General features: G+C 40.9%; 2 protein-coding genes across 2 annotated transcripts in view; one reads left to right on the top strand and one right to left on the bottom strand.

Moving 5' to 3' along the window:
- Positions 1-25,033, top strand: part of grm5 (glutamate metabotropic receptor 5) — a 1,174,932-nt gene that overhangs the window by 800,384 nt on the left and 349,515 nt on the right. The window lies entirely within an intron of this gene.
- Positions 1-25,033, bottom strand: part of tmem135 (transmembrane protein 135) — a 184,337-nt gene that overhangs the window by 105,776 nt on the left and 53,528 nt on the right. Inside the window, exon 5 of the mRNA XM_003219353.3 lies at positions 9,165-9,230. Coding sequence (XP_003219401.1) covers positions 9,165-9,230 — 66 coding nt within the window. The remainder of the gene's footprint in view (positions 1-9,164; positions 9,231-25,033) is intronic.

Raw genomic sequence — 25,033 nt, 5'->3', positions numbered from 1 at the left:
GTTCTAGACATTTTAAACAGGAATCAGGTGCTCATGATACACACTGAATGTCCCATGTGCTATCAGAAATGGTTTAATATGGAAAGCTTATGGGATGTTTCATTATTTTCAAAGCAGATTGATAACCTAAAGCATTTTTAGAAGGGCAAGGCAGTCCAAAGGTCATGATTTCAGGCATCTGGAGCAGAACTGCAGTAAGACCGTGCTGGGGCTGGAGTTATTTCCAACAGGGACCACAGGTCAGAGGTGTTTGATCAGTCTCAGGAGAATGTGTTGTCGAAGGCTTTCATGGCCAGGATCACAGGGTTGTTGTATATTTTCCGGGCTGTATGGCCATGTTCCAGAAGTATTCTCTCCTGACGTTTCACCCACATCTGTGGCAGGCATCCTCAGAGGTTGTGAGGGATGCCTTTGAAGACTGTTCGGAAGCTTCAGCTGGTCCAACGGGCGGCAGCCAGATTGCTCACCGGAGCTGCCTCCAGGGAGCATACAACCCCCTGTTGCACAGTCTGCTGCCGAGCACAATTCAAAGTGATGGCTTTATCCTATAAAGCCCTAAATGGTTCTGGCCAAGCTTACCTGACCAAACGTATCTCCCTCTATGAACCATCTTGGAGTTTAAGATCGTCCGGGGAGACCCTTGCTCTCAGTTCTGCCTTCTTTACAGGCGTGATTGGTGGGGATGAGAGACAGGGCCTTCTCAGTGGTGGCCCCTCGGTTGTGGAACTCCCTCCCCAGGGAGATTAGATCAGCCCCCTCCCTCCTGACCTTCCGTAAAAAAGTGAAGATGTGGCTCTTTGACCAAGCCTTTAGAGATCTGGAGCAATAATAGATATGAAAGATGTGCAACTGACTACTGGAATGGCCCGGACTACACCTGTGGATCACGTGATTTACCCTGTTGTATTGGGTTAAATTCTTTTAATTGTTTTAATTGTATTTTATTATTTTACTTTATTTAAATGGCTGTTTTATTGTACACTGTTTTAAAAGGCATTGAATTGTTGCCTATGTTGTAAAGCCGCCTTGAGTCCCCTCCAGGGTTGAGAAAGGCGAGGTAAAAGTGCCCTAAATAAATTAAATAAATACATCTCATTTATAACATACTCTAAGTAGGTTTGCCTTTGGATACTATTTAGAAACATCAGCAGCACAAAAATTTACGGCTACAGCACGAGGATTTTGGAGGAATGGATTTTAATCATATGTTTTATATTTTTATATTGTTTTAATTGTTTTATTGGATTTTCATTGCTGTTTTAATTATGTGTAGGCATTGAATTGTTGCCAATTTGTACGCCGCCCTGAGTCCCTTCGGGTGAGAAGGGCGGGATATAAATGTTGTAAATAAATAAATAAATAAAAATTATGCTAAACTGCTGGCTATAGCAAACCTATAGTTCCCTTGTTGAAACAACTTCATTGGCTGTTCATTTCCAGGCACAATTCAAGGTGCTGGTTATGAACTATAAAAGTCCTATATAACTTGGGGCCAGGCTATCTCAATGTCCACATGTTCCCTCATGAGCTCACTCAAGTCCTTCCATCATTGGGGAGGAGTTTCTCTCTGCTTTACTACTCTCACACATGCACCTGGTGAAGACATGGGAGGCAGTCTTCAAGTTAGTCATTCATAGGCTATGAAACATGGTCTCAACAGAGGCTTGATCAGTGCCCTTTCTTGTCCCCTGTAGCAAAGACATTTATATTCAAACTGGTTGAAGTTGATGGGTTAGACTAGATGGCCAATATGGTCTATTTTATTTCTATGATTCTATCAAATGTGTTTAGGATTGTTTTAAATGTGTGCGTGTGCGCGTGTGTTAATATTTTCAAAAACATTTTTTAAAGTTGGCAACCTAATAGAAAGAGAAGGTCTGCTTTCCTTTGGAAGTGCATGTGCTTTGAATACACAAAGTTCTAGGTTCATTTCCTGATGTCTACATGGGGTCGAAAAAAGCACATCTGAAGATGTTGAATCACGCCATCTATGTAGACACTACTTAGATAGCCAAATGGTTTGACTTGCTATCTCAAGGTATATTTCTATGTTTCTAAGTGCATTGGAAACATGTACAGACTCTTCCCTCCCCATTTTCTTCCCGAAGTGCCAAATAATGATTCGCAAAACTGTTAAGAACTTGCAGATGTCCAGGCTCATCACAAGTTTAAAATGTCCCCATAGCATTCGAACATATCTGTTTCTAACTTTAATCTTTGCCGTTAAATAGATAGTACTACAAGTTTTCAGATTCCAGGAAATACTTTCAGCAATTGCTCCCCTGGAGAAGTAACCAGAAGTTCCCATTCTCTCAACTCACATATCCTTGTAATATCACATCTGTCAGTTTATTTCTCATTATTCTATGCCTTTATTGGAGAAAGATGAATGCCAACCACACAGGCTGCTCCAGCACATTGTAAACAAAGAGATAACAGAAAGGAAAAGATTAATTTCTTCTAAAGACACTTTTTTGGCCATGACCATGAAAATGATTTTGTAAATACAGTACCTGTGTCACTTAAAGTTTTCTATCTCATGTTCCAACAGCATTTGTGCGTGTCCTATTAATATGAGTTTCTTCTCACAAAAGGTTATTCCTTGTAATGTTTTAAGAGAGTAAACTTAATATTCTCATTAATTAAAGGGCATGCTTAACATCTGGGAAGACAGAATGGGGGCACAGGCATGTTGTGGTGGAATGGCGTGGTAGTTGTGCAACAGAGAAAAACAAAAGTGTTAACTATCAAGAAAGCTATCCGTATTTGAATTTAATTTACACAATTATAATGGGAAAGAAATATCTTCACAACCCAACTATTAAGGCCTTCCATTATTTCACTGCTAGCCTTGGGATTAGGTTCAATAATCGAGATAGCATCTGTGATAGATGTGTGGATTTTAAAAAGTGCAGAACACTTTACAGTCCTGGGAATAAAGGAGTTATGTGCACCACCTTGACACTATGAACTTCCTACCTCATGTCCCAACATGTTTGTCTGTTTTCTATACATATCAGTTTCCTCTTTTCAGATGTGCTATTCTTTAGACTGAGTATAATATTTCAAGATAACAAATGAAGAAATTTCAGCAGAAAGATGCTAAAGATATATTGCTGGAGTAGCGGTTGCTTTGCCTAAAGAAGATACAGGAGAACTCTAGTTTTCCTTAACAGGACACCTTGGTCCACATGAATCTTTAAAAAGAGGGTGTAATTCTATAAAAAATAACATGGAAAGTATTTTTTTTTCAGTAGTCACAACTCTGCTCTTCCCTCCTTTTGCTAATTTCTTAAAATGTCTCTTTTTAAAACTTACATATAGTGAAATTTCCTACTTCTTCTTTACAACGGGAAAGACGTATATGCAAGCATTTAGAACTTATATAAAACATTAGAGATATAAATCCAGTGTTACTCCCACGCACAACAACCTCATTAAAATGAACAGGAATTTTTAGTTAGGTCTATTAAGTGGCATTGCCACTGGATTCAAAATTGTTTTCACTGGAATTATAGGGATTATTAAAACTATCTCAGTTTTGTTGTTGTTGTATGCCTTAAAGCCATTTTTGACTTCAGGTGACCCTAAAGTGACTTTATAAAAAAAATTGCAAGATTTGTTCAGAAGAGGTTTACCTTTCACATCCCGATGGTGAGAAAGCGTGACTAACCCAAGGTCAATCAGTGGGTTTCATAGCTGATCAGGGATATGAACTCTGATCATCGGAATCATAGTCCACTACTCAAACTACACCATGCTATTTAAATTAAAATTAGCTAAATAGAATTTAGGTAAAATGATAAATTGAAAATATTTTGAATTTGCATTATTTTTGCTAGGTGCAGAAAAGAATTGGCACAGAGTCCAGCAAGTATAGAATGACTGTCATTATTACAGACACTTGTGTTGTAATCAGAAGGAAAATTCCAGGTATTAACTTGCACTTAATCTTCATTTTGCCAACAGTTAACATTCTTCAAGCATGCATGCTTGACAGTGTTACAGGGTTAAAAAGTTCTAGAAAAGTATTATTCATCACACTCTCTCCAGGCATTCCCGGAAATCTTTACTGTACAGTACTCAATTTTCCAAAGCTGTCAGATTAGAGGCACAACCAAGTGTGAGATGTTTCAGCTCATGAGATCATCTTCTTACACTCACAGGTTGCCAAAAATAAAATAAAGTAATAAATTGCAAGCTTACCTCTACCATAAAACTAGCATTGCTAAAATAATGCAAAAGAATACATAAAATGTACAAGAAATGATGTGAGTTCAAAAAAAGAAAATAGACTGAACATTTGTCTTCTCCACAAAATAACATGATAGCAACAAAGCATTCAGACAACAAGGATGGAAACTAGAGATGATTGAGCCATCCGTGAGAACAGAACTTTTGAACTCACAATAATAATGACATCTTTGTGATATGGAGGAGAGGGGTGAGGAGATCAGATGTCTAGGATCACATCATTATTTTGCTCTATAATATGCCTGTGACTAGATCTTGGCATGCCCTCAAGCTGAAACTATACAAAACAAGAAAAAAGAGCACGCTGAAAACAATATTCATTAAATCAGGTTCAACTTTAAAACTGACTTCCATTGCTGTTTCAATCTGAATGGAGCTAGTTTATGACATCCAGTTTTGTCTCATATACTATTGATTTTATTAAACAGATGACTATGCTAATATAAGTTAAAATTAAATGAGACAATAATTCAACAAAGTCGGGAAACATCTTGTACAAATATCTTGTTTATATTTTATATGGCATTAAAAGAATTTCTTGAGTCTGGAGACTTAAATATTTTAAATACATCAAAATTCAAGTATATAAAGTTACTATGTTTTACTTATAATCATTTCCTTTTCTAAAATGACATTTCCATTCACATTTACACCTCTAATGGGTTCAAGCAGGTGTTTTCTATTTACAGCAGCCCTTTGAAGTATGGACTGAATTTGAAATACAACGATTTGTCTAAGGACATTCAGCAAGTTTAGTAGGAGAGGTTGGTGTGACTTGTATGTAGTTCTGGGAGCAGGTGGTTGAAGACAACTCATTTTGATGTGTGCCTTTAAATCCCTCACCTTCATTCATACTTTAAAACTCCAGGGAAGACCAGAAATGGAAAACAAATGATGGTTCAGATGAAAATATGAACAATGCTTCTATTTGATACATTCTAAATAGGCATTCAGCTACATGCTACTCACATCCACCATCCCCATCCATAAAATGCACCAATCCAATTAGACATACTGTGGGTGTTTGACATCTGCTGGGTTTGGTTCCAAGATTTCCACAAATACCAAAATCCATGGATGCTCCAATTCCATTATATACAATGACATAGCAAAATAGTTCCCATATATAAAATGACAAAGTCAAGATTTGTCTCTTGGAATTTTTTTTAGGCAGTGAATGTATCCATGAGTATGGATGGCTGACTGTACATGACTCCTCCTTGTAATGTCCTTTTTAACCATCTTTATCATACACCACTTTTATTACACTTCCCTATAGATCTACAGATCCTTCTACTTCATTCATCTATACAAACCTTATGGCTCCAGAGAAGAACATACAAAAAAGAACAGACTTCAGTAAGGCCTTTGACAAGCTTCCCAATTACCTTCTTGCAAGCCAACTAGTCCAATGTGGGCTAGGCAAAGCTACTATTAAGTGGATATGTAATTGGTTAAGCCAACTACTTTCATCAGGTAAAGTGTACTATCTAGTTAGCTGTAAAACTATAGTCCACTCAAAAAGATACATTCAATAATTAATATCTTTCAACACATGATGGGAACAAATATTAGTCTAGTGTAAGTCCCGGATAACACTCCCTTCACCAGAAAGTTACAGCGCAATAAAGGCATTTGTACATTTATTTGAACTTGGTGGTCTCATGTTCACCAAAACTATCCCTCCCCAGAAAGGAGTGGCTGAATTTCCAATGGTCAGGGAGATGTTATACTCAAAAAGTCCCAGATCATGTTACCTTCTCCCTACTGCACAGAAGAGCCAGGTGACATCGACAATATGACATTTTCCCTAACAAATCTGTAATTAAGAGAAGTGTGGAGACGAGATGAGCTAATCCTATCAGAGAACACTTTACAGGCTTCCACACAATCAAGTACCTACACTAGGGACTTAGCAGAAGCCCGTTCACAACACTTGCCAAGCAGCTGTTAAGATATTGCTTCAGTCCTGGACATAACCCAGTTTTTTTGGCTGTCCCAAGCAACATGATCAGGGTAGAAATCACAGAGCTATTAGAGCATTCATTAGAACACAGATGAGCAGCCAGAGAGCCCTGACATTCTGAATCCTGTAGTAGCCTGGATCCAAGCCAGATCCGTCTTAACCTAATGTTGAAAACAGTGGCATTTTGAGACGTGCTTTGACCCCAGTAGGCTAACATAGAAAGGTGTGTAAAAGCCGACCCTAGAATTCCACTTGGCAGTCTGCCCCAAGGGAAAAGAGAGATTCTGAGAAGCATGTAAAGGCCAGTTTCACAATGTTTGGGAAAACAAAACCTTCCTTACCACAGCAACCAAGTATCACTCCCTGTCCTCAGCCAGAGGACAATGTTCTTCTTCAGGAACACAGCTATCTTATAACCTCTACTGACTGCTTGTCTGCAGCCAATAAACTGAGGATCCGCTGACACCATCCTATAAAAAATTTAAGGAAGGGACACCAACCTATTTATGGACAATATATACATTTCCTTGTAAACTTAATTGGGGTTTATGGTACACAACTGCCTTGGAAACAGATTTTTCACTTTAAGATCTTGACTGAACCAGAAAGAAATTGGGAATCCTATTGCTGAATTCATAAATAAGACAATGTTGCTTGGCAACAAACAAATTATGTGGTTCCCTCCACAAACTTTCCCAAGGTTTGTACCATTTTGGGAAGCAAGGTGGAAGAAACCAAGTTGACTTTGTTAAGCCAATCACTGGTCCCAAAGGTTAATTTATGGATGATATCCAGCTTTAATGCATCTGATATAATTTGGCATGAGGAACATTCAGTCATAAAGCATGGGTCAGCAATGATAAGTATCCCAATAATAACGTCTTGGAAATTGGACAGACTTCAGAAGAAGAGACTTAACTATCTCTGTATTTCTCATTGTCCCTTGGTCATGGTCCTTGATACATAGCTGTAAAGTTATTTTTAAAAAGCAGAAGAACATCCTGACACAAACGGAAATAAAAGTAAGGGCCCACTGCTCTGAATCAATTGTTCTGAATTTGGCATGCTCCTTAGTTTTCCTCAAGACTGTACAAAATACAAGAAATCTCAGACCCTTCAGTGCAGCACCAAAGACCTTGAGGAGGAATGGGTGACCTCTGAACCAACACAGATTTTCCAAAAGTGAGCTTAGAAGAAAATGCTTCAGCAACAAAGAGTGAAATGTGCTCAGCCCTGCAGGCAATTAGATTCTTGAATTTCATTATCTCCCCTGATACGATTAGACATCTTGGAGATCAGTCAACTTCATAGCCATAACAAGTCCTGAGGTAATTTCTCACAACCCTGTAGATGTTGTTGAACAGGGAAACCATTCCAACCATTATCTGTCTCACTTGGATGAATGACACTTGGAAACAACCACTTGCAAGTTCTGTGCCAAAACCTTGTCAATAATTCTGTAATCCATATGTAAACAGCAAATAATACAGCTTGCAGCATAAAAACCTGATTACTTATGTGGAAAGGCTGACAAAAGAAAACTGTATTCCTAGCCAGAAGCGACTGAGGGAAGGAATCTCCTGGCAAGGAGAACAGCTGAAAGCAGGAAGCGAGGGAAAAGATTTCCCTCAAACATTCAGCATTATAAACTGCAAATCCATCTGAGCCTGGAAACAAGCCAGACCAGAAGAGTCCTTAGTGACTCTTCACTTGGAATCGTATGTTTTAAATCTGTTCGCTACAGAGCAACATGTGGATTTATTATTAATTCAAGACTAGTCTTGCTTTTCTCTGCCTCACCACAGCTCCACCCAAAACGTACCACGCTGACAGAAATAATAATCTTCAATTATAATGTTTCATCACTATCATGTATTATTTACTAGGTGTTATATTATAGTTAAAACCAAGCATCTGCCCACAGCCCTCCAATCAACAGTCAACCAATTTTCTCCTCTTGAAAAAATGGTAAACATTCCCAAACTTCGAGTCCTGGTATATGGGATCTCTGATCTATCAAATGATGATGGGCTGCTATAGCATCCATTTCTTACCAAAGGCCGAGTGGATTGCAAAGAGATGAGAAAGAAAAGAGGAAGCTACAAATAGTAGCTGTGGGAGGTGACGGTAGGACAACAGCTTAGACACATTTTGATAAGACTAGGACCCCATTTTTATGAAACACTTTTTAGCACTGAAAAAAATATGACCCACCACACTGGGTTTTGAAGACCAGAAGCATCCCACTTCTTTTTCTGCTGCCTCAAATCCTCCCCTTGTCAATGTTATTCCTGATTAATAGGATGAAGCTGTAATGGTGTTCTTTAGGCTCCATGAACCAGGATTAGCTTTTTTAAAGGACCCTAAACTCTTTTTCACATACTTTTTTTCAAATGTGTTGTTAAAGGCTTTCATAGCTGGAATCACTGGGTTGCTGTGAGTTTTCCGGGCTGAATTTGACGTTTCGCCCACATCTATGGCAGGCATCCTCAGAGGTTGTGAGAATGCCTGCTATAGATGTGGGTGAAACATCAGGAGAAAATGCTTCTGGAACATGGCCATACAGTCTGAAAAGCTCACAGCAACCAAGATTTTTCAAATCCTTATAAAAAATCCCATTTCATTGTTTCTAGATTGTTATTGTTTTGAATTTTACTGTACATTACATTTTATGAATCACATGTTTCACAATGATCATGACCACATCACATAGATGAGCATTTGAGAGGCAGCAGCAACAAAATGGTACAGGGAGAAATGTTCTAATTCCATAGTCCAGGAAGTCACCCATATTATATGAGAATTGATAGTGAAAATAGAAGAATAATTGTGATCATTTCCTCTCAATCATCAGTAACTACACACATGTTATTTCTCCAATACGGTGCAGAATTTTGATTCAAAGTTGTACTCTACACATAAAGACAACGAAACATGACTTTACCTCTCCATGTCTTAAAGGAGTAATTGTTCCCCTCGATACTCCCATGCGAAATAGTGCTTCTGTGGCCTGCATACAAAAAAAAGAAAAAAAGAATGTTATTTCAAAAAGCACAAAGTTGAGGTTTCTGACGTACACATATTATTTGAAATTTGACATGTTGCTGAAAAGAGGAAATACAGGACAATCCATACTCTCAAATGCCAGATTTTATTAAAAACAAAATTAGAATAAAGTAAGAAATAATAAACAGTGTTTATTATACAAACAAATATAGTTAAAGTGTCACAATCTGTTAAATAACTTCACAGATAGCTCCTGTGAAATAAAGAGATCTGTCAGCATTTATATAAAAGTATTAAAGGAAACGTAAGTTTTCCCATAATTGGGAAGAACACCATCATTAAATAATTATCTTTTTTCAGCAACACTAACACTGTGCAATAGTTTAGAAACCAAAACAAAGGAAAATGACAGATTATATGCTTATTGTTTTATTTGTATTTTTCATTTAGCTATGAATGAAAGAGCTAAACAGATCAAGATTTATTCCCTCTATAAGAAGGATGCAAAGGACAGATTCCTTTTTCAAACGGTTGCTGGAACAGATGAGACAACACAGGTAATTTTTCAAACGCACAAGATCCATTTGTGTTTTTTCCCCTTTAAAAGTATAGATAACCAATATATCCCTGCACATCACGTCTTAGTAGGTCTATAAACATTTTTATTTTTTCATACTTTTAGCATTTTGTTTTTAAAGTTGCAACTGCCAACCCATAGGTTTCCACATATTAGCTCATTTACACCCACAAGAAGTTCAGACCAATGCCAAGACCTAATTCTTCTTCAAGCTCTTGAAGATTAAAGGGCTGAGAATCTTATTCAACCCTTGTGTTCTTCAGAATAGATTTCTTTCATCCATTCTTTGCACCAACATTTTAAGGATGTTTCAGCCAAATAGAACATTCTGTCAATACTGCTAAGCTCCTTTTGTTCCTATTGAGAACCAGTGGTGTGTATAACTTTTGTTCTTCATCAGGCAGCAGACGTCCTTTAAAATAGTTGTACTCGCACAACTAAAATCAGTTGTCAAAGCTCCTTGGGGAAAAAGTGAGATACACAGCATTAGTGAATCTCGGACCATGGATTTCTTGATAGGATCACCAAGCACATGTACCGATTGCTGCTAAGGAGATTAGAACTATACTGAAAGTGCCGTTTAAATGAGTGTTGGGAAGGGAAGGACACAATGATCCCAAAGCTTTTCAATAGTAAGGCTGAGGGTTTTTAATGCATACAGCGATGCCTGAGTATTTAAGGGGTTTTAGTCAAGTCAGGGAGAGCAGTAACTGAGATGTATAAGAGCATTGTATTAACATAAAACCCAGGATATAGTTCATAAAGGCATAAAGTTAACAAAGTTTCATTTAAAAAGAGAAATCAGAACGGGAATTGAGATTTAAAATTATTGCACTGTTTAATTTAAATGCAAGTTCTACTACGAATGCATATTATTTTGTCTTTGGAAATTCTTAAGTGTAATTCTATTTTCTGATATTTTAAAATTGTATATCTACTTCAAAGAAATATAATTGCAATGCATCACATTCCTATTCGAGTTTTCATTGGTGTCTTTAAAGATTAACTCCCAAATGCTTAACAATGTTAAATAAATACGATTTAAAAATCTACTTCAGTGCAAAGGAAAAAAAGTAAGGTGCTGATTTACCCCCCCCCCCTCTTGAAATTCTATGATAATCTCCTGCCTGTAATACATGAGTGAAATACGATCCCTAGTGCTTCTTCCTTTTCTGAACCCAGCGTAGACATCCAGCATTTCTCTCCATATACAATAAAAGTCTTCTGTCCTTTATGGCACCAAAAATCTACTTCCCAGTCCAGGCCAGAAAAGGTTTCTAGGGTGCTGAGGATTTGGGTAGAAGGGGAGATAGGTAATTCTGACTGATTCCAACAGAAGGAGGTTGCAGAAGTGAACCACTAAAAAAGGTTTAAAAAAAAAAGACTCTCATTCCACAGTCCATATGTTCCTTTAAAATAACACTATATTTTAACAAAATAGCAAGTGAGATACCGCAACATCTCAACGGCTAGCACTCAATGCAATAAACTTGGAACTAGTTCAAATTCTATGTGATTCAGGAAATTTATGCTTGATTTTTTTCATAATCATAATAGTTTTAAACTGGTATGATTATATCATCTTTTACGTTCACCAAAGGCAAAACTGACTTTATGTATGCAATATTTATAAATGAAATACTTCACTATCACAGAAGTGGTCGTTTTTCATGTCTATTAGCAGAGTCCAATGATTTATACATGGGAAAAAAATGAAAACTGTATTTTGCTCTGACTGCTAGTAATTTACCACAAGCCAACAGTAAACAATAAATATTACCAATTGCATCTAATTTGAGTGACAGACAAAAGCTTTTTTGTTTCAATACACATATGCCATACAAATCTGCCAAACTAATCAGAACCAGAAGAGCAACCTTCCGTCTAGACTGATGGCTAATTAGAACAAAATCATTTCTGGTGAAGGATAGATGTAATCTGATATAGAACTAGTTAGTTGGTGCAATATTTACCTTTGGAGTATCATCAAAGTAGAACCAAAGATCTACAATTAATTGGGTGAAAACAATTAGAAAGTCAAGAAATCCATTCTGGTATGTATTATAAATGGGATATTTACTTTTCTAAAGGTGGTCATTTTCTCTAGAAAATACCTTGGCTACACAGCAAGGCATGAAATAAAAAGCTCATGTTGTCATGTCCATGCAAATGTTTGCTAGATCACAAACTATGGCATCATGCAATTGACTAGCAAGGCAAAGTAAAAAAAAAAAAGCTACAAATCTGCTGACTCTTGGCATGAATTTATTACCTACCTTTTAAGCACAGAATTCTAAACTACTAGACAATGTATCATGCAATTCAAAGGTGATCTTTCAATTCTCTTTTTTATTACAAAAGCCAGAATTATTGTTATGCTTTTATTGCTTGGGTAAAAAAAATTAAAATCTCCTTATAAATAAAACATGCCCAAAAAGGGATTGCCCAAACAAGGATAAATATTTTAACAGCCCTACTATTATTTGTCCTGAGGGTATGGAAGAAAAGCATGGCTGGCATTTGGTCTAATTCTTCACATTATAAGCAAAAAAATACAAAATGTGAAATCATCTGAAGGCCTCAGAACATATTGTTAAGGTTTCCGATTCCAAAGGATGCAACCCACCCATGAAAAGACTGATCAATCACCACACATTCTGGCAGACCACTTTTCTCCCAACGCGCGCGCGCGTGTGTGTGTGTGTGTGTGTGAGAGTGAGAGAGAGAGAGAGAGAGAGAGAGACAACATTGAAAAAGATGGGTCATAAAATCACTAGAGTTGGAAGAGATCGCAAGGACTATCCAATCCAACCGAATTCTGCCATGCAGGAACACATACGCAATCAAAACATTCCCCAACAGATGAGCATCTAGCTTCTATTTTAAAAACTTCCAGAGAAGGAGACTCCATCACACTCCCAGGCAGCATATTCCACTGTCAAAGAGCTCTGACTATCATGAAGTTTTTTCCTAATGTTTAGATAGAATATTTTTTCCCTGTAGTTTGAATCCATTGCTCTATATCCTAATCCAGAAAACAAGCTGGTTCCTTCTGCAATATGAAGGGGCTGTGGTGCAGGTGGGAGAGCAAGCCCGCTGCAATTAACTGCAATGAATCACTCTGACCAGGAGGTCATGAGTTCGAGGCCCGCTCGGAGCCTATGTTTGTTTGTCTTTGTTCTATGTTAAAAGGCATTAAATGTTTGCCTATATGTGTAATGTGATCCGCCCTGAGTCCCCTTCGGGGTGAGAAGGGCGGAATATAAATGCTGCAAATAAATAAATAAATAAATAAATAAATTTTTTGCACCCCACAAGATATGAAGAGGCAAGATCTTATGGGCTACACACCTACTGTCCTTTACCTCTGCAAATGATTGTTGTTGATGGTTTCAACAATGGCTTCAAACTACAGGAAAGGAGATTCCACCTGAATATCAGGAAGAACTTCCTCACTGTGACAGCTGTTCGGGAGTGGAACTCTCTGCCCCGGAGTGTGGTGGAGGCTCCTTCTTTGGAGGCTTTTAAACAGAGACTGGATGGCCATCTGTCGGGGGTGCTTTGAATGCGATTTCCTGCTTCTTCGCAGGGGATTGGACTGGATGGCCCATGAGGTCTCTTCCAACTCTACTATTCTATGATGGTGGGACTTGCAGTCTAAAATATCTGGAGGGCACCAAGCTGCCTACCTTGCAGTAGGCAGTCTTTAGAAAATGCATTCCAGACTTTGAAAATCATGTACTGAGGTATAGATACCAACTCTGCCTACAAGTCATGTATTACTTCCCTGAAAGTGTTTTGAGTTCCAAGTGTTGTCTCCATACTTTGATTATTTTGAGGGCAAACACAACCAAAGCTTTTCTTGTTAGTTCTAGACACCATGCTCTCACTGCGAGCTCAAAAATAAATTGGAAATATGTCCAAACATTTTAAAGCAGGACGACTACACTACTCCCTACAAAAATGTGGTGTCACAGCAGTGCAAAGACAAATCATTATTAGATTCCAGAGGCTCTGAAGATGGCGCCTGAGGAGCTAATAATTCAGGAATGAATGAATCCCTCAGTGTGCTTTGCAGCAATTAAAATATGTATATTTTATAAACTGGCACTCCTTTCGCTTCATTTGTGCTAATTAACCACAATGCAAAGCATTATCCCAATACACCAAACGACACACTTTAACAGCCTTATAAACAGGGCACCAGGACAGAATTCTTTGCATGATTAGGAGCACAAAATGGGACCAGATTAATTTTGTCGCTAGGAAAAAAAGTGTAGGGTTGGAAGCAATCCAACACTTCTCAGTAAGTGTTGTTTTACTAGCACAGTGCTGTTGTTAAGTAGACTGTAAATGAACTTTCAGCCTGCCTAGGTGAATGCCAGGAAACAATTGTATCACTGTTCTAATAAATTGTGTAAGGTGTTTCAGTACTTAGCTCCCCCTTCAACATCTCCCTCCAATACTGTTTCCTGCAGTAGCTTATCTCAACGGCAGACGTTTATTTCAGCCACAAATCACTTAAATCCAACTTAGCACCAAGATGTATAGTTCATAAACTCTACTAACAGTATGCAGGCTTGTAGCACTCAAAGCCACAGCTTTGAAAATTTACACACCTATCAATAATTACAGAATAAAAAAGAAAACAAATTATTTCCATCCATATGAGAGTTCTTAAACTAAATTTCACAGCTATATGCAGGGTACATTTTTAAACTGAAAAAGATCAGCTTTGCAATCCTGGTTGGATAATCTGAATTCAAACACCAACACTTCAGTTAATATGATGGAGCCTTTTTTCAATAACCAAAACAACTACACCTCAGTTAACAAAACGTCTGACAAAGAAGCTCCTTTTTTATGAAGTTTGTTTATGTCCGCAGCCCCAACGTTTCCTGTCTAGCTGGAGACTTTTTTTTCATGTTACTTTGTCTCTGATATCAATATTTCTGTTAAATAGTAGATTCATACCTTGGTGTTGTGCCCCGCCCCCCCCCCCCCGCCCCCAATGTTTGGCACAACACATTGTTTCTTAATGAATAGCACAACATCATAAAAGGAATGCACATAGGGAACATGGTATGGCTCTAAAAGTACATTAAATAGATACAAAACACAATACAATCCCTATATTTGCAGGAGATACATTCATTCCTAAATATACAATGAGAACCGGAAACCACTGAAAATAGTGAACCAAACTACATTTCCCAAAGTTCTGTACTTGTCACGACCCAGGCTGCAGAGCACCAATAACCATACACAGAGGCCAGAATCGATCTAATATCTTTATTAAGGAAATATGTAAAGTCAATAAAAATAAGTGTAGAATAAAGTTCAGAAGAAGACCTTTCGGGAAAGGTCAATTATAGTCCAGGAAAACAATGTCCAATATGAAATATTAAGGTCCAAAGTTATAATCCAGTAACCGAAACACTCACCAAGCAAAGTGAGGGGAGAAGACAAGGTCCTTTAGTCCATGAAACTTAGGCAAGGCAAGGAAATAACTTGATTCTTGGATACAAGGCTTAATTCAAGGCAACAAGAACAAGGAGCAAAAACAGGATCCGTGGTAATTACGTGGCGAGGTCCGGGAAGCAAGGCAAGGTCCGTGAAGCAAGGCAGGGTCCTGGGAAGCAAGGCAGGGCTGGAAACGAGAGCAAAGGACTTGGATTCGGGAGTAGCGTAGTCCACACACAACCTACTCCCGAAGCTGACGAATTGACTCCGCAAGATTCCTTCGTGGGCAAAACACCTAAGTAGGGTCTCGTTTTCCCGCCAAAGAGCAGTTCTCTGGGGAACCAGAAACGAAAGCTATTCTCTGAGTCCAGATGCATGACTCCTTAAAGTTTCCCATGGGAAGCAGGCTTAATCAGCTGAATGCTTTGCAGCGATCCTAGCGCTCCTGCGAGACGCCTGTTGAGCGCCCCTCTGTTGTTTACAATAATCATGGCGAGAAAATGGGGGAGATTTCGGCTCAGGGCTTGTTTGACAAACTTCTGGAAGACAAATCTCCTGCAGGTGCAAGGGCTCCAATTCTGGCTGAGAAAGCTCCAATTCTGGCTGAAACGGTGGGAAACCTAAGTTTTCCTCTTCATCTGTCACAACAGCGCTAGGAACGGGACTACATGGCCCATGAGTCATCACACTATCCCCCTCCTCAAGCCCCCTCTCAAAAATGGGCTCTCTCCCCGAGGTGCGGGGCCGCGGCTTGGCGGGGTAGGTCTGATGGAAGCGGCGGGCTAAATCGGGGGCATGGACTGTGGAAGCGTCTTCCCAAGAGCGTTCTTCGGGGCCAAAACCCACCCAGTCAATGAGATACTGAAGGCGGCGGCGATGAAAGCGAGAATCCAAAATGTCCTGAACCTCGAATTCCTCCTCCCCGTCCACCAAAACAGGACTGGGGGCCGGCCGGTCTGCATCAAGGCGCACACCATCCGCCGGAAGGAGCAGGGAGCGATGAAACACTGGATGGATGCGCATAGAGCACGGAAGTTGGAGTTTGAAAGTCACGGGGTTAAGTTGCGCCACCACTGGATAGGGACCAATGAAACGGGCATCTAGCTTCCGGCAGGGACGGTGGGAGGGCAAGAAGCGAGTGGATAGAAAAACCCGGTCTCCTACCTTGATTTCGGGGCCCGGCTGGCGATGATTGTCAGCGTGGCGTTTATAGTCCTCCTTGGCTTGATCTAGTTGCTGGAGCAAAAGTTGTTGCACCGCTGTGAGTTCTTGTAGCCAGTCCTCTGCTGCGGGAACTTCTGAGGTTTCAATGACAGAAGGAAAGAAACATGGATGGAAGCCGTAGTTTGCAAAGAACGGGGTTTCTTTAGTTGAAGCCTGGACACCATTGTTGTAGGCAAACTCCGACAGCGGCAACAGGGAAGCCCAATTGTCCTGCTGATAGTTTACATAACAGCGAAGGTATTGTTCCAAGGTGGCATTGGTGCGCTCAGTTTGCCCATCCGTTTGGGGATGGTGAGCCGAAGATAAACGAGAGTCTATGCCCAATAGTTTTTGTAGTGCCTTCCAGAAACGGGAGGTGAATTGAGACCCACGGTCTGTGACCAAGCTCTTGGGCAACCCATGTAATCTGAAAACATGTTGGAGGAATAAATCTGCAGTCTCTTTGGCCGTGGGGAGGCCATCGCAGGGAATGAAATGGGCTAACTTGGTGAAAAGGTCCACCACCACTAGGATCGTGGTGAATCCAAGGGAAGGTGGTAGGTCAGTGATAAAATCCGCAGAAATTATTTCCCATGGACGGGATGGGGTAGGAAGGGGATGCAGTAGCCCCGAGGGCTTCTCCCTTCTTGTCTTGGAACGCTGGCATACCGGGCAGGTGTTGACATATTTTTCCACATCCTTGCGGATCTTGGGCCACCAGAAATCTCGTAGGATCAAATGCATGGTTTTAAATAGTCCGAAATGCCCTGCTGGCTTGCAGTCATGACACAGACGAAGTGCCTTTTCCCTGCCCAGTCCTGGAGGGATGTAGAAGTGGTTTCTATAGCAAAGTAACCCATCCTTAAGCGAGAAGGGAAATTGTAGTCCTTGGCGAAGTTGATCCTGAGCCCAGGCATCCGCCTGTTGACTGGCCCTGATTTCCTGAGCACAAAGGGGCCCTGGGGAAGAGGGAGTTGATTCAATTGGAGTGGATTTGGTGTTCCCCACTGTGAGCGTGGCAAAGTTCTCGGGCTGCAGCAATTGGGATTCAAAGGTCTCTCTGCGCCCTGCAGTATATTCTGGTTTCCGTGATAGAGCATCTGCTTGCTTGGTCTGAGCTGGGGTTACATAATGAATCTGGAAGTCAAAACGCTCAAAGAATAAAGCCCAGCGCTGTTGCCTCTGATTTAACTTGCGGGCAGTTCTTAGATGTTCTAGATTCCGATGATCAGTATGGACCTCAATGGGAAATTTGGCCCCTTCTAACCAATGTCTCCAAGTTTCGAAGGCTGCCTTTATGGCCAAAAGTTCTTTTTCCCAAATAGTGTAATTTCTCTCTGGGGCTGTTAGTTGACGGGAGTAAAAGGCACAAGGGTGGAGATGATCTCCCACTGGTTGCAAGAGTACAGCCCCAATTGCCACATCGGAGGCGTCAGCCTGCACAACAAAAGGGGTTTTAGGATCTGGGTGCTGAAGGATTGGCTGGGACGTGAATAATTTCTTTAGTTGCTGGAACCCTTTCTCTGCTTGCTCCGTCCAGCGAAAAGGCTGTTTCCCACGGATGCAGCTGGTGATTGGATCAGACCAGCGGGCAGTCTGGAATGAACTTGCGGTAATAGTTCGCGAACCCCAAGAAACGTTGCACCTCTTTCTTGTTGGTTGGCGCCCGCCATTCCAATACTGCTGAAACCTTTGCCGGGTCCATGGAGAGCCCTAGTGGTGAGACACGGTATCCCAGAAAATCTACCTCTTGTAGATCAAAAGCGCATTTTTCCAACTTGGCATAAAGTCCATGATCCCACAATCGTTGTAACACCATTCTGACGTGGTTCTCATGTTCTGATTGTGATCTAGAAAACACCAAAAAAATCGTCCAGGTAGATGATCAAGAACCGATCTAGATAGTCCTGAAAGATATCATTGACAAAATGCTGGAACGTTGCGGGAGCTCCACATAAACCATAATTCATGACCAGGGACTCGAATAATCCGAATTTAGTCTGGAAGGCGGTTTTCCACTCGTCCCCCTCCCTGATGCGAACTAGATTATAAGCCCCCCGAAGATCCAGCTTGGTGTAAACCTTGGCCCCTCGTAGCCGATCTAATAGGTCCGAGATCAAAGGCAGGGGGTAGCGGTTCCGCTTAGTGATATTGTTCAATGCTCTATAGTCCACCACCAAGCGTAGGTCCCCTGACTTCTTTTTCACAAACATCACTGGGGAAGCGGCTGGGGATTGAGAGGGTCTGATGAACCCCTTGCGGAGGTTTGACTCTATGAACTCCCTGAGAGCTTCTTGCTCTGGTTCAGTCAAGGAGTAGAGGTGTCCTCGCGGGATCGGGGCCCCCTCCACCAAGTCAATGGCACAATCATAAGGCCTATGCGGGGGTAGTCTCTCGGCTTCCTTTTCATTGAAAACATCCCAAAAGTCTGAGTATTTCTTGGGCAAGGTAATGATGGATTCAGCGTCTGTGGCGTGACGGACCTTGGCTACAAGACAATGATTTTGGCAATATTTAGAAGCAAACTGCAGTTCTCTGTTGGTCCAAGAGATGCTAGGGTCGTGGAGTGTCAGCCATGGGATTCCCAAAATCACAGGGAAGTGGGGAACCTCGGTAACAAAGAAGGAGATCTCTTCCATGTGTTCCCTTATCCACATTCTGGTGGGCTCAGACCATTGGCTTACTGGACCTGTCTTTAGGGGGCGGCCATCTATGGCTTGCACCACCCGGGCGTTCTTGAAATCGTGATATTGTAATCCCAGAGAGTCGGCATACTCTCTATCAATGAAATTGTTTGTCGCTCCTGAGTCTATCATGGCATGGATCATGACGGGTCCTTTTTTCGCTGACCACAAGGTGACCACTAGGAGAAATAGGACCCCGGTTGGCGGCTCTTGAGTGGGGTTTTTGACCGGGTTGGCGAGCCTCTCTACGCCCGGTCGCTGGCTTCCCCCGCCGGCTTTGCGCCAGCCGCCTCGGACGCCTTCGTCTCCACGGAGGACACCGCCGCCAAATGAGCGGCGGGCTTTCCTTTGGCTGGACACTCTCTGGCAAAGTGGCCCCCGTTTCCGCAGTACCAACAGAGGTTTAAACGTTGGCGGCGGGCCTTTTCGGCAAGATCTAGTCTGGGACGCACATTGCCCAACTGCATCGGCACCTCCTCGCTTCCTCTGGGGTATGGGGCTGGTGGCGGGGGTCTCCACACTGGACGCAGCTGGATGCCGGGTGGAGCGGGAGGTTTTGCTCCAGCTCTTCCACTCTGGCCTCGGATCCACTGTTTTCTGTTGGCAAGCATGACTTCAGCTCGTAAACATTGATCAATGAGTCTTTCAAGAGAGTTTGGAGGGTCCACTTTGGAGATTTCCTCCAACATCTCGATGTTAAGACCCTCCCGAAACTGTCCTCTGAGGGCTATGTCATTCCAGCCGGTGTTTTGGGCCAGCACTCGGAACTCGGCTATGTACTGGGACAAGGGTCTGTCCCCTTGGGAAAGGCGCCGGAGTTTGTGGCCGGCCGCCTCTAAATTGTCCTCAATCCCCCAAGTCGCCTTAAGGTGATCCAAGAAGTTTAGCGCGGAACTTAGATGCGGGGAGGCTTGATCGAACAGTGCCGTCGCCCAATTGGCCGCTGGCCCGTCTAGGAGACTATAAATCCATACCACCTTGATGTCTTCTTGGGGAAACTCGGCATTTCGGGCCTCTAGGTATGCCTGGCATTGGCGACGGAAAACATGAACCTTGGAAGCCTCTCCAGAAAACTTGGTGGGCAACGCCAGGGCAGGGAGACGGGCTCCACGTTCCTTCAAGCCCCGTATTTCTCCCTCCTGCGCATGGAGCATATCACGGATCCTGTCCACTTCATCCTTGGCGATGGTGTAGCTGAGTGGTTGGTCACCCGGTCCGGCTCCGGTAGACATTCTGGCCTAGGTTAAATGGTGCTTAGGGTGGCGGAGTCAAACTGTCACAACCCAGGCTGCAGAGCACCAATAACCATACACAGAGGCCAGAATCTATCTAATATCTTTATTAAGGAAATATGTAAAGTCAATAAAAATAAGTGTAGAATAAAGTTCAGAAGAAGACCTTTCGGGAAAGGTCAATTATAGTCCAGGAAAACAATGTCCAATATGAAATATTAAGGTCCAAAGTTATAATCCAGTAACCCAAACACTCACTTTGCCAAGCAAAGTGAGGGGAGAAGACAAGGTCCTTTAGTCCATGAAACTTAGGCAAGGCAAGGAAATAACTTGATTCTTGGATACAAGGCTTAATTCAAGGCAACAAGAACAAGGAGCAAAAACAGGATCCGTGTAATTACGTGGTGAGGTCCGGGAAGCAAGGCAAGGTCCGTGAAGCAAGGCAGGGTCCTGGGAAGCAAGGCAGGGGTGGAAACGAGAGCAAAGGACTTGGATTCGGGAGTAGCGTAGTCCACACACAACCTACTCCCGGAGCTGACGAATTGACTCCGCAAGATTCCTTCGTGGGCAAAACACCTAAGTAGGGTCTCGTTTTCCCGCCAAAGAGCAGTTCTCTGGGGAACCAGAAACGAAAGCTATTCTCTGAGTCCAGATGCATGACTCCTTAAAGTTTCCCATGGGAAGCAGGCTTAATCAGCTGAATGCTTTGCAGCGATCCTAGCGCTCCTGCGAGACGCCTGTTGAGCGCCCCTCTGTTGTTTACAATAATCATGGCGAGAAAATGGGGGCGATTTCGGCTCAGGGCTTGTTTGACAAACTTCTGGAAGACAAATCTCCTGCAGGTGCAAGGGCTCCAATTCTGGCTGAGAAAGCTCCAATTCTGGCTGAAACGGTGGGAAACCTAAGTTTTCCTCTTCATCTGTCACAACAGCGCTAGGAACGGGACTACATGGCCCATGAGTCATCACAGTACTCTCCCCAGAAAACACTGCTCCCTCCTTTCCCATTTCTAATGGCAATTTACGAAGGAAGAGGAATGTGAGCTTTTTTATTGCTTTGCTTGCTTGCTTGCTTGCCATGAAAATGAAAATCAATCTGACTTTGGGAGGGAGCCTTCTAAGATTTACAAAACTAAAACGAAAAAGTATGAGGTGTGTTTGGATTCTAAAATATTTAGTGTGGGCCACGCAAACACATCAGATATGACTTCCGACTTACAAAACTTTTGATTTTCTTCCGAATTCCCAGGTATGTTTTCACAGGTAGTTACTAGACATGTGCAAAACCCTCTAAAGGGTTTTGCACATGTCTAGTAACTACCTGTGAAAACATACCACAGAATTGTGTGGGGGGCTAGAAAATTCATAGAGGATATATTTATCATATTCAGCAATGTGAGACCCTGGTTCCGGACCCATCAATACAGAAGCCACACGGTAAGCAAACTTAAAATTTCATTATCTAGGGATGTGAAAAGCACTTGCCTAGTAAAAGGCATATTGGTGATATGTCAGGCAACCTTGCCTGCAAAAAAGATCATTCTAATGCTAGGTCACTACCACTGAAAAGACTCCTTTCTTGATCATAATCTACAACTCAGATAAAAATGAAGTTTGGATGAGTATCTTTCAGAATCGTTTCAGTTGTGTTTTCTTGCAAGTTTTGGAGTAGCACTAGATGATTCTTGTGACTCATTCCAACTGTATGATTCTAACAGAAGCCATTCATTGAAAAATGATGGTGCCTCTGGGCATCTTGGATCCATGCCATGAAAAAGCTTTAAATGTCAAGGCTAACACTTCAGATTGCACCTATATGAAAAGATGATCCAGCGAGCACAGTTGGTCTAACACACTCCTAGTCTCTACAGAAGCACATCTCCATTTACAAGTCTACCCATTTCTTTAGATAGGATGAAACACATGTTCCAAGGACAGGATGTGTCAATGACATAAAACACCTTCTCAGTAATGGCTCCTGAACTACAATATACTCTCCCCGCCACAGTGTAACTAAATTGTTTTGATATTTAAATCTGTTTTTCTTTGTTTTGACTACATCTGCTCCTTTTGATTTTATTAACATACTATGTGTTTATTGCTTTATGATTTCTACACTGCTATAGTGTCTGTAAAGACCAAGGGTGATTTTAAAGTATTTTACAAAAATAATATTCAATAATACCAGTCAGCAGACTAGCAGCTGCATTCTGTAATTTCAGAACTATTTGCAGTGGCTGCCAGAAGTGTGAAGTATTAATCTAACCTGGAGTTTATCAGACACTAGATAACTGAGGCAAGGATGGAACACAGCTGGCACACCAGTCTAAGCTGGTAAAGAGAGAGTGTGAATACATATAATTTAGGAATAAAATCCTTTATCATTTCTAAGAACAAAGGGTTGTATAATACTAGTTTAATTAATTTCAGTTTCTTTGTTATGGGTGGCAATGCTACAGAGCTGAAGTTCACACAACTGTATTCTGATATTGACATATTTCTTACCTCACTTAGATTTAAAATGACCTCTCACACACAAACACAGAATCCTAAATCAGGAGTGGGAATGAAAAGGCCTTCCACATATTGTTGCATATTGTTGCACTGCAAATCCCAGCATTCAGTCCAAAAACATCTGGCCTACATGACTTCTACTTCTGACCTAAAACCAAATCCTTGTACCAAATAGAGTAAACTCACTGAAACAATCAAATTTATAATAATTATAATGATAATCAAACTTTATTTGTAACCCAAGGGGACTCAGAGCGGTTTCCAGCAAAAGATGGCAAACATTCAATGCCATTTAACAATACAAAAATAAATGAATAACCCCAAGACTATAACATCTATAACAATTACAACTATTTCATAGATCTAAATAATTAATAAAACATGTGAGTCTAATCAAGCCAATGAAGTAGCAACTAATTAGTTTAAAAACAGTTAAAAATTAACAAAGCTAATGATTTACACAATCATTGGCTTTGTATCCAGCAGTTGATTTAATGTTGTCCATCCACATTTGTAGCTTTGACTTTTGCGAATTTGGATTGTAAATGTTCCCGCTAGTAAACTCTAGATCCTCCAAGGTAATTCCATGTCCAGCATTCAAGGGAAATTAACCACAGTCATATTGGAAGACCTAGAAATTTCTAGAGAGCTGTTCTCTCAGGTAAAAAAAGCAAATAGCAATCGCTTTATTCATGGGTTTTCACTTTCACCGGGGTCCTATGCTCCTAACCTCAGCAAATGTGGAGGGCTGACTGTACATTTGAGCCATTACTTGTGATACCTTTAAATGAAGCTAAAATTGTAAGTCCACTAAAGTCTTTGCTGAGTAATTGTCTTACATATTTGCCAATACATTAGTCGGTTTATAGGATGTGTGTCTTAAATGAGTATTTAACCTCTTCACAAGTACTTAATCAGTCTTGACATCTTTGCAACTAACTCAGACTAACCCTTGGCCATCAAAGAAATAGGAGAAATGATTTGCGAAAGAAGAACAGGCAAGTGTGCACAACAGTTTCCAAAATGTTCTCTGGAAAACCAGCTAGTCTGATCACTTCCATCAAAATCTTTGAAGACAAGACATTAATAGTTGACAACTTCATCCCCATCTAGTTATATACAGGCGGAGATATCAGTCAAAACAATTTCAGTTTTTAAATATCTGGAAGCAATTAGGTGAAGGGGAAAGTTTCCAAAGGGCCACCCATTAATAAACACAAAATAATTTGTGTCTGCTGTCTTGTTTGTGATAATTTTTTTATTGCTACCTCAGTTTCAGATGTCACAGTAATTACTTCCACATTCTGATTGAAACAGGAATTGAAGCCACATGTTGAAAGACTCCCTTTCTCATCAAAAACACAGGAATAAGCCCAGTTTAAAGTTATTGAAACACTGACAGAGAAGAAAAGAGCTGCCTCATTTCTGAACTTTATTTTTTGAAAAATTAACCCTCAGAACTCCTATGTTTCACTGCCCTGAAGCAATAAACCATTGTAATAGCTCCTAATTGAATCCCTTCAAAAGAAAATTATTTAACCCTTCGATGAAAAAGTAACTAGGCTCTCTCAAAGCTTTACAGTAATTAGAAGATTAAGAGATCTATTAAAGACAGGCAGGTCCACTGAGACAAACTGAAAGACTCAACAAATTTCCTTAGTTTATTATATACTTATTTTGATTTACAATCCCTCTTAGCCAAAGGTTGAGGATGCTTAACGGCAATTTTATGTCAGGCAAAAAGAAAATTGGAGCCATGTTGTCAAAGAGCTCAAGATAAGATCAACATCTTGGGGGAGACAAAAAGAAAACGAGATGCTATATGTGTGCAGGAGGAGACTCTTTTCAAATATATCAGGCATACTTTGACCAGCTGGATTCCCTCACTTTCCCACAGGACCACTAATCTTTTTAGCGGTCACAGACGAGTCCCACACTAAAGGTTAGGAGGGGTGGCAGTGGTGTTTAGGCCTTCCTACCTGCCCCCAGTTTCCTGCTTCCCTGCTGTTATTGGCATCAATTTCCACTTTGATTTAAGCATTGTTTGTCCAAAATTAATGCAAGATCTGGAAATTGAAGTAACACGAAACACTAGATCTGCCTCAATGCGTCTATCCATTGCATCTGCAAAATGT

This window comes from Anolis carolinensis, chromosome 3 (assembly GCF_035594765.1).
Source record: "Anolis carolinensis isolate JA03-04 chromosome 3, rAnoCar3.1.pri, whole genome shotgun sequence".
Lineage (NCBI taxonomy): Eukaryota > Metazoa > Chordata > Lepidosauria > Squamata > Dactyloidae > Anolis > Anolis carolinensis.
This window is presented reverse-complemented; position numbering and strand designations above follow the sequence as displayed.